The sequence below is a fragment of the Rhinolophus ferrumequinum genome, chromosome 6, assembly GCF_004115265.2.
Source record: "Rhinolophus ferrumequinum isolate MPI-CBG mRhiFer1 chromosome 6, mRhiFer1_v1.p, whole genome shotgun sequence".
Lineage (NCBI taxonomy): Eukaryota > Metazoa > Chordata > Mammalia > Chiroptera > Rhinolophidae > Rhinolophus > Rhinolophus ferrumequinum.
In genome coordinates this window covers 2592899-2608009 of record NC_046289.1, presented here as the reverse complement: position 1 = coordinate 2608009, position 15111 = coordinate 2592899, and the positions used below count along the sequence as shown (strand labels likewise).

At 51.1% G+C, this 15111-nt stretch overlaps 1 protein-coding gene across 5 annotated transcripts in view; it reads right to left on the bottom strand.

The window, feature by feature from the left end:
• Nucleotides 1-967: 967 nt before the first annotated feature.
• Nucleotides 968-15111, bottom strand: part of MOK (MOK protein kinase) — a 34194-nt gene continuing 20050 nt past the window's right edge. For 2 of the 5 annotated variants that reach the window (XM_033108623.1, XM_033108626.1), the window contains 8 exons: nt 7938-8016; nt 7789-7837; nt 6011-6189; nt 4964-5065; nt 3880-4053; nt 3192-3306; nt 1432-1629; nt 968-1350 (listed from right to left, as the gene is read on the bottom strand). In XM_033108623.1, coding sequence (XP_032964514.1) covers nt 1210-1350; nt 1432-1629; nt 3192-3306; nt 3880-4053; nt 4964-5065; nt 6011-6189; nt 7789-7837; nt 7938-8016 — 1037 coding nt within the window. In that variant the 3' untranslated portion in view covers nt 968-1209. Of the gene's footprint in view, nt 1351-1431; nt 1630-3191; nt 3307-3879; nt 4054-4963; nt 5066-6010; nt 6193-7788; nt 7838-7937; nt 8017-15111 lie in introns of all 5 variants that reach the window. The other 3 variants (XM_033108622.1, XM_033108625.1, XM_033108624.1) reach the window with 2 other exon arrangements.

The window sequence follows — 15111 nt, the reverse complement described above, 5'->3', positions numbered from 1 at the left end:
CCAGCTCCGAATGTCATTGTAAGCCTCACTGCTGGTCTTGAACCTGCCCTTCCTGGGCTCCTCTGCACCATCTCTGTGCTCAGGGCACCTCCCTCTGACCTGGGCAGTAAAACGCGGGTTTCAGCCTGCCCCTCCTGTGACTGCCAGTCCACCCTCCCACGGCCCAGCTGTGCTGTCACTCCTGGTGCTGCTTCAGCACCTGTTAGGTGGGCCGGAGGTGGTGGCCACCAGTGAGCATATGGAAGGGTGTCACCGATCTGTCTTAAAAGAGGGAACAAGAAGATGAAAAACTAAGCCAGGGAATTTGCTTTGGGCATTGTTAAGTTGGGGAAGATGAGAAAAAGCAGCAACCTCCATGATTAGGTTATACTCCAACGAAAAGGAGCTTAGTAGGGCCTTTCTTCTGCCCAGCAGCCTGGCAACACCCTGTGCATCCCAGGGCCACCTCCCCGGGAAACTGCTGTCTTTTTGTGCTCCACTTAATGTTGGCACCTGGAAACAAAGCTCAGCTTGCCCGCAGCCCGTCAGAAGGCAGCGCTGTGTACCCCCAGGAGAAAGCTGGGCCTCGGGAGCTAAACCCATGTAGCCACCTCAAAGCCTGGTGCTCCAACCTGCCCTCGTGCTGGGAGCCACCTGGCCAGCTGCGGCTCCCTGGGGGGCAGTGAGGGCACCGAGCACAAGCCTGTGTTCATCCATCAATTGTTTCTCAAGTGAAACCAAAGTATGTCCTCCCAATGCGATCATCCCCCTAGGATGTTCACAAAAGCTAGAACAAAGGCCTGAATAATCAGGACCCGAGTAACTCAGACGACATTAAGAGGGAACACTGCAGCGACGGCTTCTTTGATAAACATCGCGTAGTCACGTGCCACAGTACCAGGTCATGAGCTAAAGGCGCAACACGCAGAGCAAGCGGCGAAACCAAGCCTAAATAACATGTAATATCAACTCGACTTTCTGTTGGGATTCATATAAAACATTACAAAATACTCCTGCCCCAAATGTTTACATTACGAAAGTGAACTAAAACCTTAGAATGAGGCGGTTTTACAGACGTAGTCGAGTGGAAATACATACAGTGCGGCTGCTTTCAGGGTCCATTTCCTGCGGCCTGGGGGCTCCAGGCCGGGTCAGTGACCGCTGGTGTGCTCCACGCTGCAGGACGCCCTTGGGAAGCCCACCTCTCTGCCTGGAACCTCCATCCATGTCTCAGGTGGCAGGCGGGGCCCAGCGCCTGCTGTGACACTGTGGGGTGGGTGGCACGTGCAGTTCAGCACCCCCTCCACTCCTCCCTATGGCGGGCAGGCGGTAGTGCTTCACGTCAGGCGTCGCGTCCTTCCACGCGTCTGCCTGGTGAGGGAAGCGGCGACATTCAGTGGGGGCCACGAGGGCTGTAGGAGCAGCCGCTGAGGGAGCTAGTGAGGTGGCTACCTTCTGGCTGGCGCCCACACACTTCAGGGGCCTCAGCACCGGGACCTTCCGGCTCCCTCCTGGAGCGAACACTGACTGCAGCTCTGGGCTGGAGTATGACAGCTTCGTCACGCCTGGGAGCTTCAGTTTGGGGAGTTCTGTCAGGCAGGCCTGTCCTTGTCTCTTGGGACGGTCCCCCTCTTGCTTTAGGGGCTGTTGCTTGAAACAAAATACAGGTCAGCTGAGCCACCATGGTGTCTCCTCCATGGAAAGTAGGAAAATCAAAGGAGGCCCTTTTATGCCACTTCTGCCTAACACAGTTACTGGACCCCGAGTGCCCCAGCCACCCAGAAGGGAGGTGACCACTCACTAGAGTCCCATAGCGGAAGGCAAAGGCTCAGCACTTCAGGCCCCTGCTAAGCCCAGTCCTGGGTTGCCCCCTGGGCCTGGCTGGACCGCCTGGGAAAGGCGCACCGTGACAGCACGTGCAGCACTCCAAGAGCCCAGGCCAGGGGGACACCTCCTGCTCTGACTCCCCGAGGTCGGCCAAATCCGCCTGCCGCTTGCTTCTGTGCAGCTGGGGAGCTAAGAATGGTTTTACCTTTCTTAGTAGTTGAAAGTTTTTTAATGGCATGTGAAAATTACATGAGATTGAAATTTCAGTGTCCACCGTTTTATTGACACAGCCACACTTTGGTTTATGTACTGTCCATGACATGGGCCCACAGCAGAGTGCGCAGTTGTGACAGAGCTTCTGGGCCACAAAGCCTATAATGCTCACTCCGTGGCCCTTCCAGACAAGCGTGGGCCTAGGCTCCGACTGCAGCTGAGGCTTTGGTGGGGACCGGCAGGAGTGACGGGGGACAAACCTGACTAGCTGGGAGGGGAGGCTGAGCAGGGACAGCAGTTGGGGAGCAAAATGAGGGCGGCTCAGGCCAGGGGAGGGGTGTCCACATTTGGGGCCTGAACAGCTGAAGGGGAGCTAGCCGCCTGTGCCTTTGGGGGAAGGCGAGGGGAGAAAAGCAAGTTTGGGGGAAAAGGCTGGGAGATCGGGTTTGAACAAGTTTGCCCTTTAGAAACACGAGTGGAGCCTTCACACAGACGTATGAGCCCAGATTTCTGGAAAGCAGCCTGGCAGCAGATGTATCTGCATCCTCAGTAGTGACACTCAATAAATATTGGGACAAATGAAAAATGAATGCTAGAAGGGCACAGTTATCACAGTTTGGTGCCCCCAGGACTGTCATGGTGGTGGGACTGAGGACATGCTACGTGCAAAGGAAGGTGAGGATGTTGCCAAATGAAGCCATCGCCTCTAAACCCACGTGTGTGAGGCCATCTGTGGTGGGACAGAACGCTTATCTGGGGCCTGCTGGGCTCACGGCATGGTGGCTGAGCAGGCAGCATGCACTGCCGGGACTTGTCACTGGCCTGCTGGGACTGTGTTTAGTGTCTCTGTGCCCCTGCTAGGGTTGGTCTGAGGATACAGGAGGTGACATCTGTGAGGCGCATTGGCACAGAACCTGCACCTGAGCTGGAAGAACCCCACTCCCCTCATCCAGCCTGCTCCCACGGCCTGTTGTCCTTGACCCTCAGTGAGTGAGTGGAAGTGGGGGGGGGGGCAGGCAGAGCCAGGCTCCCTGCGTCCTAACACCTGGGGATGGCGTCTGGCGTGGTGTCAGGCCTAGACCCTCACAGGCGGTGTCCTAATCAGTCACAGGCCACCTGAGGGCGTCCCACCCGCTGTGACCCCGTGTCCAGCTGAGTGATTCAGTCAGTACCTGCTTTCTGCCCTCCTTTGAAATCCACCACCTGTTACCGAGTGGGTCCGGCGCCTCAGGGCACTCTGGGAAGAAAGCTTTTCCGAGGCTGCCCAGAGCCTGCCTCTCAGTTGCCCTAAAGTCAGGGAGGAAAAGAGAATGGGACGTCCCTGAGAACCCACAGCACCACTGCTTGCTTGCTTTGTCTCCAAGTTTGTCTGTGATGTGCGTTGTCACCTCTTCCTTTCCACATGACCTACGCTGAGGAGCCCTTTCCTTCTGCCCCAGCCTGACGGTCTGGGCCGGGGGCACAGGGCTTGGGGGCCGCAGGCACAGCCCTGCCACAGGCCCCTCCCCTGCGCAGTGACCCGGGGTTTGGATCACACGTCACCTCCCCAGTCACACACACAGAGGCGCCCTCAGGGCATTTACTTCCAATGCCAGGTGCCCCCAGCGTGCTCTCAAACCTCACTGTGAGTCCACCCGTCCACACTTAAGGACCAGAGCAAAGTCACGCCCTGCATGCAGCCCCAGAGCCCTCGCCACACACTGCCTGCCCTGCCGTGGGGCCACCAGCTGCCTCCTTTGGGGAGGAGACACCAGATAAGGGTGAGATGGGGGTTCCGAGAGGCACTACCCGGTACAGGAGCGAGGTAGCTGTTCCCACACCCGCCTGACACGCACGGGCCAGGACGCCTGGCCTGCCTACCTCTGTCCTCGGAAGCAGGGGTGCTGCAGGGCCTGCTGGGCCGTGACTCTCTCATCAGGGTCGTAGGTCACCATTGCGTGCAGGAGGGAGAGGCATTGCGGGGACAAACTGGCTGTCAGTAAAGGTATTCCTGACCCCTTTTTAAAAGGAAAATCAAAACTCATAGCTCTCGACCTGTATTAAAAGCCCAATGACAATAAACAATCATGCCACTATGCAAGCGGGTCGCCATCATGACTCTACAGGGACCTGACTGAGGGGGACGGTTTGTGATCTAAAGGGGGTGGGACTACAGTTGTCCAAACCCACAGAACGGACAGCACACGAGTGGGCCCTCACAGAAAAGGGACTTGGGGGGATGACAACGTGTCAGTGCAGGTTCTGGTGCCAAGGCTGGTGGGGGGCAGTGGGGGGCCGGCGGCTTACAGGGAGCCTGTACTTTCCGCTCAGTTTTGCTATGAGCCTAAAACTGTTCTAAAATAAAGCTTATTTTAAAAAAGGGGGGAGTATGTGAAGTCTATTATGACATAAATAAAACGATTTTTCCTCAAAAGGACTAATATCACATTCCCACCAGAGAAAAATGAAATAAAATTTAAAAAAAGAAAGAATCCAAAATAGTTACCTGCCCACCCCCTTTAGCTCACGGGGCCCTCCCTTGGAAGCCCCCACTGCCTGGCCTCAGCTCCATCTTTGACCAGAACAAAAGCCAGGGGAGTCCTGGTCAGGTGTCCGTGTGGCCAGCAGTGCGGGTGGCCAGGGCACAAAGCCCTCACTGCCGGAGCCTGTGCCTGGAACCAAAGGCCTCTAAGCCTTGTGTAAGTATCCCGGTGACCAAAGCGGACTGCCCGGCCCTCAGCAAGGTGCTAAGAGCTCTCGTGAAGCTGAGGGACAGCACCCCCAGGCCCCCGGGGTGCCCCAACAAACTGCAGCCCCTTCAGTGGCAGCGGGGACCCAAGTGGACTAAGGGGCTGCAAGGGGGACAGAAGCACCGCCTGGCCCCGCCCGCCCTCGGTTCCCTTCTGCCACCAGCCCCAGCAGGGGGACAAGTCTACATGGGACTCTTGGGAGCACAGGTACTTACTGTTTGAACTTGGTGAGGGTCTTCTCAGCAGGTGTGCCGATGACGTCATGGATTTTTGAGATCTGGTCCAGCTCATTGGCGCCAGGGAAGAGGGGCTGCAGACTGGAAGGGTGTGACAAGGGGCTGTGGTTAGGACAGTCCCCTTCGTCCTGGCCGGCTCTTCACCTTGAAGTCCTTTAACGCCTTTCCAAATTAATTCAAGGGGTTTTGTTTTAGCACTTAAGAAAGGACTGTCTGTTGGCACTTTTAGCTTCAGTGAAACTGCCACTCAGCTTTCCAAAAATAACAAAGTCAATTATCAAGACAAATGATCTAGAATCAAAAGGCACGTCCTGAGTGAGCACACGTCTGGTTTACAAGGCAGTCAGTCAGTCGAGCAGGTAAGAGCGGCCCACCTGGGTGCCTGCCTAGCTGGGCTCTCACGTTCTGATGCATGTCACCCAGATGTGAAATTCACCCCCATCCTTAAGGATCCATGGTGAGCAGGACGGTGCTGCCTCACCCCCTGCATGGGCTCCTTCAACCTGACACCCTACTCACCTCCCCGCTTTTCCCTAGGCCCCTGCTCTGTCCAGTGGTGAAGCCGAGGCTGGGGGTGTGGGGGTCGGGAGGATGGTGAGGACTGGGGTTTTCTAGAGTCTGGCTGTGCCAGGAGGTGGCTCACCCTCACACCTTGGTAGACTGTACCTCTTAGGGTAAGCCCCAGGGGCCACCTGCTCACCCCTCCCGTGGTGGGCCCCATGGGTGGCAGTAAGCACGTGTCTATTCGATTCCTGAAGTCAGTAATCAGTCGTTTCATTGATGAAGCCAAGTGAAGAGCCCATTGGCCCAGGCCTGGGCGTGTCAGGAGGAGAGCAGTAACTGGTGGCGTTCTGTTCTCCAGGATCAGCAAGCAAGGAAAAGTGTTTAACAAAAAGTCCATTTTCTGTGAAGTCACACCCAACCACAGCACCAGCTGACTGTAAGATCTGCACTGTAAAGGCAGGGCCAGGCGTGAACCCGCGCTGTGCGACCTGCCTGAGGACACGGGGCTGGCCTCAGCTGTACCTGGCAATCTCGAAGAACACACAGCCGGCGCTCCACACGTCCATTCTGGAGCTGTAGAACCCATCGGTGAGCAGACACTCGGGGGCCCGGTACCAGCGCGTGGAGATGTATTCTGTGTACGGCTGCTTGGAATAGACACTCCGGCAGGACCCAAAGTCCCCTAATTTCAGGACATCCTGCTGCTAGTGGGGAGAAAAGAGGTACAAAGGCTATCTCATCGAGCAGCTGTTGTAATACAAGACATTTCAAGTATTTATGCACTAACAGGAAAATTACTACCATCTAAACTAGCTCATAAAGTACCATTACTGGCTTTGTAAACACCCGTGGGTGTTTCTAACAGGAGGAAATGGCCTTTCTAATCAGTGGCACATGTTTACGAATATCCTGGCTGTTTTACAAATGTTTCCAAATGTCTACAGATCCTGGAAAGTTTTAAGCCACAGTGTGTGTCTACAAATGAACTATGCACCGCAGCCACACGCCCTGTTCTACCTCACTCTGCCCACTGCCACTCAGGGCTGGCTCACACCCGTGGGCTCTTTGGAGCAAGTCAAACCAGGGAAACGGGCTTCCGGATATTTCTTCCATTTTCTTTACCCCTCCCATTCAGGTAATAAAATACAGGCTGTCAGTGACTTCGAAGCGTCTGGTACCGACAGCCACAGCAAACGTCAAACACAGCACATCTCCGGACACTGTCAAGAACCCCAGTCCACTGGCCTTGGCCTCTGTCCCCACGGCCCAGGACATCACGCTGGGCTCTCAACACAGATTAGGAGGCGTGAAAAGACAAGAAAAACACGGTCTGAAGAGACGAAGCAAGCATCAGAACCAGACTCAGATATGGCACAGATTTCAGAATTTCAGAAGGATCAGACAGGGCATTTAAAATAACTATGATTAATTTGTTAATTTGCAAGTTCAGATAGGAAACAGCAGAGAGATGAAAACTCTAAGAAAGAATCAAAGGGAAATGCTAGGAATGAAAAAACACTAACAGAAATTTTTAATAATGACTTTGATGGGCTTATCAATAGACCAAACTCAGCCAAGGAAAGAATCAGGGAGCTGGAAGATATGCCAAGAGAAACTCCCCAAACTGAAGCGCAAAGAGAAAAAGAACATCAGAAATAGAACAGAACATCCAAGAACTGTGGGATGATTCATAAAGGCATGGCACACACGACGGCAAGTCCCCAGGTGAGGGTGCCGAGTCAAAGAAGCCAGATCAAAGAAGAGGCCATACTAGCTAATTCCATTTACAGAACATTCTAGCAAGTGCAAGCTAATTCTATAATGACAGAAAGTCAGTCACTCTTTGCCTGGGGACAAGGGATGGGGAGGGAAGGAGCACGAAGGGGCAGGAGGACACTTTCGCGGTGATGCTTGTTAACTTGGTTGGGATGGTGGCTCCGTGGGTGAATACGTGTGCCCAAACTTAGCACGCTGTGCGCTCAGACACGCACCGTGTGAGTGGCTGTGGAGTGACCCAGACCTGAGCTCAACTCCGGACTCCTCCACTTTCATATTCAGAGTGTTAACGATAATTTGAATCGTGTTTGTATATAGTATGAGAAGGGTGCCTAAGATTATTTTCTTCCAGATGTACGGTTATAGTGATCGCATTTTTTAAATAAAAAAATTTTCCCAAACTAGGAGAAAAAAAAGTATAACCAACATGGTACCCAGATATCTGGGACTGAAAGCATATCCAGTGAAAAGTTTTTATATTCTACCTTTATTCTGATATCAAGTTTTCATAGAAAAGTCCTTACCTTTATTAATATATTTTCTGGTTTTACATCTCTGTGAAATATTCCATTTCTGCATTCAATATAAAAGAAAGGATAGAATTAACTGTACCTCATTCATTCAAATTCTCGCATTTGTACCGACTGTGAATACACTTTATTAGAGAGCACACCTGTGCATATGATCGAGGGATCTGCATAGCTGGTACATATAGTGCATAATTTTTTTTTCTGGTAATGGGTGTCTTCTCCCTGTGAATGAAGGAAATAGCCAAACATGGTTACCAATGGTACTTAGCCACTTTTCTGAAATCAAAAACAGAATCCGTTCTTATTTAATGATGTGTGAACATCTAACTTCTTCTGTGAAAAACAATCTGAAGTAGTTTTATAAGAAATATGAAGCATACGTAAAAGTATACCACTTAGAACTGTACGTACTGGCGTGGTTCTGCCTGAAATCACACAGTGCACGCGTTCCGGTCACAGTGAGGAAGCACAGGCAGCTTGGTCTGACAGACCTGACTCCGGCCTGGGCCTTCCCTAGGTCACCCCCTTCAAACCGCTGATTCTGAAACGTTGGGGTCACCTGTAAATCCAGTGTTTCCCTCTTTCCATTTACATGGATTTCCATTTTAAAGGGGGTAGACCCCAGTTCAACAGAAGTACCCTGTTTTAACCCAAAAAGACATCACAGCCTACTCTTCTCTGACAAAAAGCAGCGCTCCTCTGGCACCGGCTGAGCACTCTGCACCTACACCTTCCCTCCTGCAGCTCTGGATCATGTCCTAACACTTCCCACACCGCAGCATCAGTTATCCTTGTTCCAGATGTCATATCTCGCTTGATTTTAATTTCAAAGGTGTGTGTTTTACGCTATCAAGTTTCAAATCTGTAAAATAACCATTCTCACCTAACAATTCTGAAAAACCACTTCCGTTGCGTGAGCATATATCCCCTTTGATATCGTTGGTCCTGCATTTCTCGGCTGCCTTCAGTTCCCAGTGTAGAAGCCCTCCTCAGGGGCCCCCTTCCTTTCCCCCTGGGTACCCCCAACCCTTCCACAGCCCTGAGGGTAAGGCCTAGGCACGCTCCCCTCCCCCTCCGTGAGCATCCTACCTGAGGAAGAGAAGCCACTGAGGGAGCCAGGCACCCTCGTCTCTTTTAGCTATCCTGACCAAGTTGGTTATTCCAAGTTAATTTTCACCAAGTATTCTCATCAAAAAGATTCTAAAGAATGTCACATATAATACTAGTAATGTAAAAATGTTTAAGTGAACACAATGATAAACTATGGCATTCCTTCTCAGTACTCACTGAAGGAATATGGCTGCCAGTGTAGCCTGCGCTGTAACAGAATATCCAGTACACACCCCCGTCCCACCAGAGCCCTGTTCCCAGGCCTGTGCCTGGCTTTGCTGCCCAGGCTCGGAGGTCCCCCCAGCACAGCCAAATGGCCCATTGTCTACGCCTTAGCCCAGAGGCTGCGCCCTGTGGCACCACGCGTGTACACCTGCCATCGATCGGTACTTTTCAAAGGAGAACCCTGTTTATGGCACTGCTCTGAAAGAGGTTAGAGACCTCGAACGGCAGAGGCGAGCAGGTGGGAGGTCAGGCTCAGTGTGGAGCCTAGGCCATCAGCAGTGCCTCACCCTCCAGGTGTCCCTCACCCTCCAGGACAACACTCAAGGACGGGGTCCCCTGCTCTGTGAAGCTGGCTCATTGTAGGCAAGTGCTGTAACTTCTGTGAAATTCAATTTCCTCACTTCTAAGATGGAGTTGAGCTCCACCATAAACTACAGAATAGTAATAATAGCAATCAATGTTTATTGAAGGCTGAGAGTCAGGCACTGCTTTAAGCACTTTACACACACGAGGTGTGATCAAACAATACAGTGAATGTTTAAATTTAAAAAAATTTATTACAGTAAGACACATTGCCATAAATCCCCTTCAAAATATTCCCCCTCACTTTGAACACACTTATCCCATTGTTCTTGCCACTTTCTGAAGCAGTTCCGGGAGTCCTCTTTCGTGAGTGTCTTTAGTTGCGCTGTCGTGGCTGCCTCGAAGTCTTGAATCATTTGGGGAAGAGCCAGAAGTCACACAGTGCCAGATCCGATGAATAAGGTGGATGAGGACATACTGTAATGTTTTTATTTGACAGAAATTGCCGTCCCAGAAGTGATGTGTGACACAGAGCGTTGTCACGATGGAGGATGATTTCCGGCACTTTAAAACACATCTCCTCTCAACCACAGCTCACACCCGATTGACTGCACAAAACAAGCTGAAACTTGTCACACACTGTTACTAAGGGTCAACGCGCCGCTTCCCATATTGAAGATCCTGCCTTTCCATTGGGTGGCCCTCAGCAGTAGCATTCACCCACAGATCACAACAGAAAGGCTCCGTGTCACACATCGCTCCCAGTACAGTAATTTCTGTCAAATAAAAACATTATGGTGTGTCCTCATCCACCTTATTCACTGGATCTGGCACAACAGCATAACTAAAGACACTGAGGAAACAGAACTTCCAGAACTGCTTCAGAAAGTGGCAAGAACGATGGGATAAGTGTGTTCGAAGCGAGGGGGAGTATTCTGAGGGGGATTAATGACAATGTGTCTCTTACTGTTATAAGTTTTTTTTATTTAAACATTCACTGTATTGGTCACACCTCATATTATTTTATTTAACCCTCACAATGACCCTCTGAGTTAGACATTCTGATTACCCTACTTTTATAGACAGGAAAGGCTCGAAGAGCCTGACCAGGACCCAGCATCATTAAATACACAGGGCACCATACGTGAGCTCTGACCCAGTAAGCTGTTCTATAATATGGGATGTTTGTGCTACATCAACAGAGCCAACCTAGATGGCCCCTCCCAGGAGCACCAGTGTTAAAAGTGACAGGATGTCAAATATATGGTGACGGAAGGAGAACTGACTCCGGGTGGTAAACACACAATGGGATTTATAGATGATGTCATACAGAATTGTACACCTGAAATCTATGTAATTGTACTAACAATTGTCACCCCAATAAATTAAAAAAAAAAGTGACAGGATGCTGTCACTGGCTTGTAAGAAAATTCCAGTGACAAAAATGTTATGTCACTCACTCTGAATGACAAAGAGACTGACCGTAGGGAAAGCAAAGACATCATCACGGCATCAGCGTGTTTCAGTGAAGTGTGAAGAATGCTGTAACCAGTTCTTTCACTTCAATTTTCCTTTGTACATACGCACAGAAGTGACACGGGAAGACTGTCTAACTAGACATACAAGAGCTCTTTCAATGAGAATAAAACTAGAATTGCTAAGTGGTAAGAAAGCTGTGTGTCACAGCTGAATTGGTGGTGTTTTCTTCTTTGTTGGCACATAAACAAAGTGGGTGGGACCGGATGAAATATACGGATACAACTGAATCTGGCTGACAGTCACATTAGGCAGAACAGCCAGCCTTAGTGCCCGGTAATGAGGCACATGGCCCGAGCTTTCGTGGACATGAACTGTAGGTAATGCTGCGTTTACTGTTAAACCGAGCTTGTTTTACTTTTTCCGACTTGGTTCCTCCCCAATACCATGGATTTATTTAAGGATGCCTGCTCTACCCACAGCCTCTAAAAGCTATAACCCTTGGGCCGGCCCGGTGGCTCAGGCGGTTAGAGCTCCATGCTCCTAACTCCGAAGGCTGCCGGTTCGATTCCCACATGGGCCAGTGGGCTCTCAACCACAAGGTTGCCAGTTCAACTCCTCCAGTCCCACAAGGGATGGTGGGCAGCACCCCCTGCATTTAAGATTGAACACGGCACCTTGAGCTGAGCTGCCGCTGAGCTCCCGGATGGCTCAGTTGGTTGGAGCGCATCCTCTCAACCACAAGGTTGCCGATTTGACTCCCGCAAGGGATGGTGGGCTGCGCCACCTGCAACTAGCAACGGCAACTGGACCTGAAGCTGAGCTGCGCCCTCCACAACTAAGATTGTAAAGGATAACAACTTGACTTGGAAAAAAGTCCTGGAAGTACACACCATTTCCCAATAAAGTCCTGTTCCCCTTCCCCAATAAAATCTAAAAAAAATAAATTAAAAAATAAATAAATAAAATAAAATAAAATAAAAAATAAATAAATAAAAGCTATAACCCTAAGGTGACAAGGCCAGCCCGCAGGACCTGGAACAGCCCGCGCTCCAGAAGGCACCTGGTGGCTGGAACTTCTGAGCCGGGCCCCTCTGCTGCCAGTCTAGAGCCTCGGGGGGCTGGGTGGCCAAGTGTGCCGAGAGGAGGAGGGGCACAGGCAGAGGTGCCAAGGCAGGATATCGTGTGCCCCAAGGCAGTCAGTGGTGGCCTCGGCAACCACAGCTCCTGGGTCCACTTCCCTGGAGGCCTAGCTGAGCTTTCTGCGAGACACCAATGGCAGTTTTACAATAATCTCCTTCCTCTGTGTGTGAACTAGCTGAATGGCATGGCTCCTTGCACTGAAAACAGTCTAACTGCGACACTCAATGTCCAAACACATCATCCAGGCGGACGACTGACACCTATACCCACAGGGCTACAGGTGGGCTCTAAGAGGACACCAGTGATGGAGCCGACAGGGTCCCCACTGCCAGAGGGCTGACACTCTAGTGGAGACAGTCGAACCAACAATGAAGCAGCAGATCTATGTCAGGGAGAGTGCGTGAGAATAAGAGACAAGACAGGGATGCAAACGGAGGACGGGGACGCGAGGTGAAGGAGCCACCACTCCCTGGTTCCACAGGGGAACCGGCCACGGAGGAGGGCACCACAAACCAGCATTCGCCAAAGCTAAGTAAGTTGACACCGTTAAAAAAGAGAGCAGGACCAGCTACAACACAGCAAAAGAGCAGGTGCCTCTAATCGGTTTATACAGTCCTGACGTCCCTCACCCCGGACTGCGGACAGTGTAGCCAGTCCTGCATCCACGCCCTCCTCGCTCACGCTGATGGACAGCATGAAAATTCTTCCCAAGTGACTGGCGGGCACAGCACCATCTCCGTCTGTCTCCCCAATGGCACTCCCGCCCCCACGCACACCCGCAGACGCGTCCCAATCCCCGTCTACCATGCCAGACTTGAAAGCCAAATGACATTCTTCAGGTTGTGCTGGAGGTGGGTGTTCCCGATGTGGTTTGGGTCCTACTATGTCGCTCCACTCGTGACCGATGGTTTGGGCCCAAGTCCTGGGGGCAGTGAGAGGAGGGAACAACATCCACTCCGAGGGCGCAGATCACAGTGGAGGCGGCGTCCGACCCAGGTGGCCGTGGCCATGGTGTGGGTCTAGAGCTGGGGCTGCAGCAGCCTCGGTCTCCCTGTCCCTACTTCCTAGAAGCTAAGCCTGGAGTCTGTTTTTCAGTCCTCCCTGCGATTCTGTCCGCTCCCCAGGCCACGTAATAAAACCCCTTTGGTTAAAATGTGGGAATAGAGGCTGCTGTCTGCAACTAGAGGAAACACCGCCACCCCCGTCGGCCCTTTAGTCTCGGAGCAGCAACCAGAGAAGTCCTCAAGCTGTCGCTGGGCCTGGGGCTGTCTGTCTTCTGAGAGAACACGACAGAAATTACGAGTTACTATTTGGAAGCTTGTACAGCAATTCAGCATTACTGTGACATCCAGCGCAATGGCCATTTCTCTGGTAATCAACCTTTCTTGTCTTTTACAAATGTTCTGGCCCACAACAGATTAGGAAAACAAAACAAACCAAACCTGGTCTTTCACTATTGATACACTCTCTGGTCTCAACACCAATCGAAAGACACCTTTCCCTGCCTTAAACCCCTCTAATGGCTTCCTACGGAATTCAGAATAACCTGAACTTTTCCCAGGCCCTGCGAGCCCACTGGCCCCCGCCTACCTCCTTTCCTCCAGCTCTCCTTGTGTTCTGGCCACAGTGGACTCTTACCTCATGGTGGCCGCAGGGCTTTGGCACGAGCTGTCCCTCTGTCTAGAATACTCTGCCCTCATCACTCTCTAACACTCATAGCCATGTGGAATTCTTGATCCTTTGTTTTCTGGTCTCTCTCTCCTCATCAGAGTGTGAGCTCCACATGGCTGGGAACCGTCTGTCAGGTAGGTTCCCCACTGTGTCCCCACCTTGCAAACAGCCCATGGCAGGTAACAGTGAGTGGGACATCCCCTCCTGCATTTGTCCAATTCTACCGTTTTCCAGTGAGCCTGTACTGCTATAGCCCACGACACCTCTGCCTCCCCTGACACCTACCAGACAAGGAGAACACTACCCCAAGCTATTCATTTTCTCTCATGATTTTACTTTCATATAGTTACCTCTACACCAGCCTATACATTCTGCTTTAAAAAAATGCATCGTCTATGCTTCTTCTTTACCTTCACCAGACCCTGAAAAGTGCTGTGTACGTAAGGGGACGACTCAGCAAAGACTGTAGGATCATTCTCTCATTGCATGCACTGGTTCTTCAGTATTTAACAGTGCTAGGCAATATTCTGATGGACCAAGAGAGGAGTAATTGAGTGAAGTGAATTCTTATTCTAATAGAAGAGGCTTCAGTGATTGATTTTGTTTTCAATAAGTCAGCATCACTAGCAAGAACAAATAATTAGTGTCTGTTCATCTGAGGCACTGGCTGGGGCCAGGCGTGGAGGCCCCTGGGAGCAACAGGGCATAACGGTTAAGGTTTCAGGGTCAGACTTGAGTTTAAGTTCTGGCTCTGCTATTTAGGAACAACTTAGCTTTGGGCCATTACTTAACCTTCAAGCCTCACTTTCCTCATCTGTAAAAGGGGGTGATAATAACAGTGCCAACCACTCAGGGCTGACAAGAGGCAGCGTGTGTGGTGCAGAACACGCACTCAGGTGCCTTCAAACCCCAGTTCTACCACTTATGAGGTACAGAATCTGGGCAAGTTACTATCTCTCTGTGCCTCAATTTCTTCATCTTTAAAATGGGGACAGTGACAGTATCTGCCTGCTAGGGCTATTGTGAGGGTAAAATGAGTTAATTCCTATAAAGTGCTAGGAACAGTTCCTGGCATGTGGCCAGCATTCAGGAAGTGTCAGCTGTCACCACTGTCACTGTATTTCTTCAGTTCTAAGGCAGACAGACTTTTTTCTTTTCACAGTCTAACAATTCTGAAATCAGGATGCAGAGTCCAATATTTAGTATCTTACAATCAGTGTCAGCATTTTCCCCACGTTTTAACATCTCGGAAACGAGGATGCCACCTGCCACGAACAGCATCTCAGACTCAGTGCACTGAGCACGCACCCGGCCTGTGGATGACAAGCAGCGTTTACATAACGGACAAATGTCCACTGATCTCTAATATCAGAGTCTGTTTACCAGTCT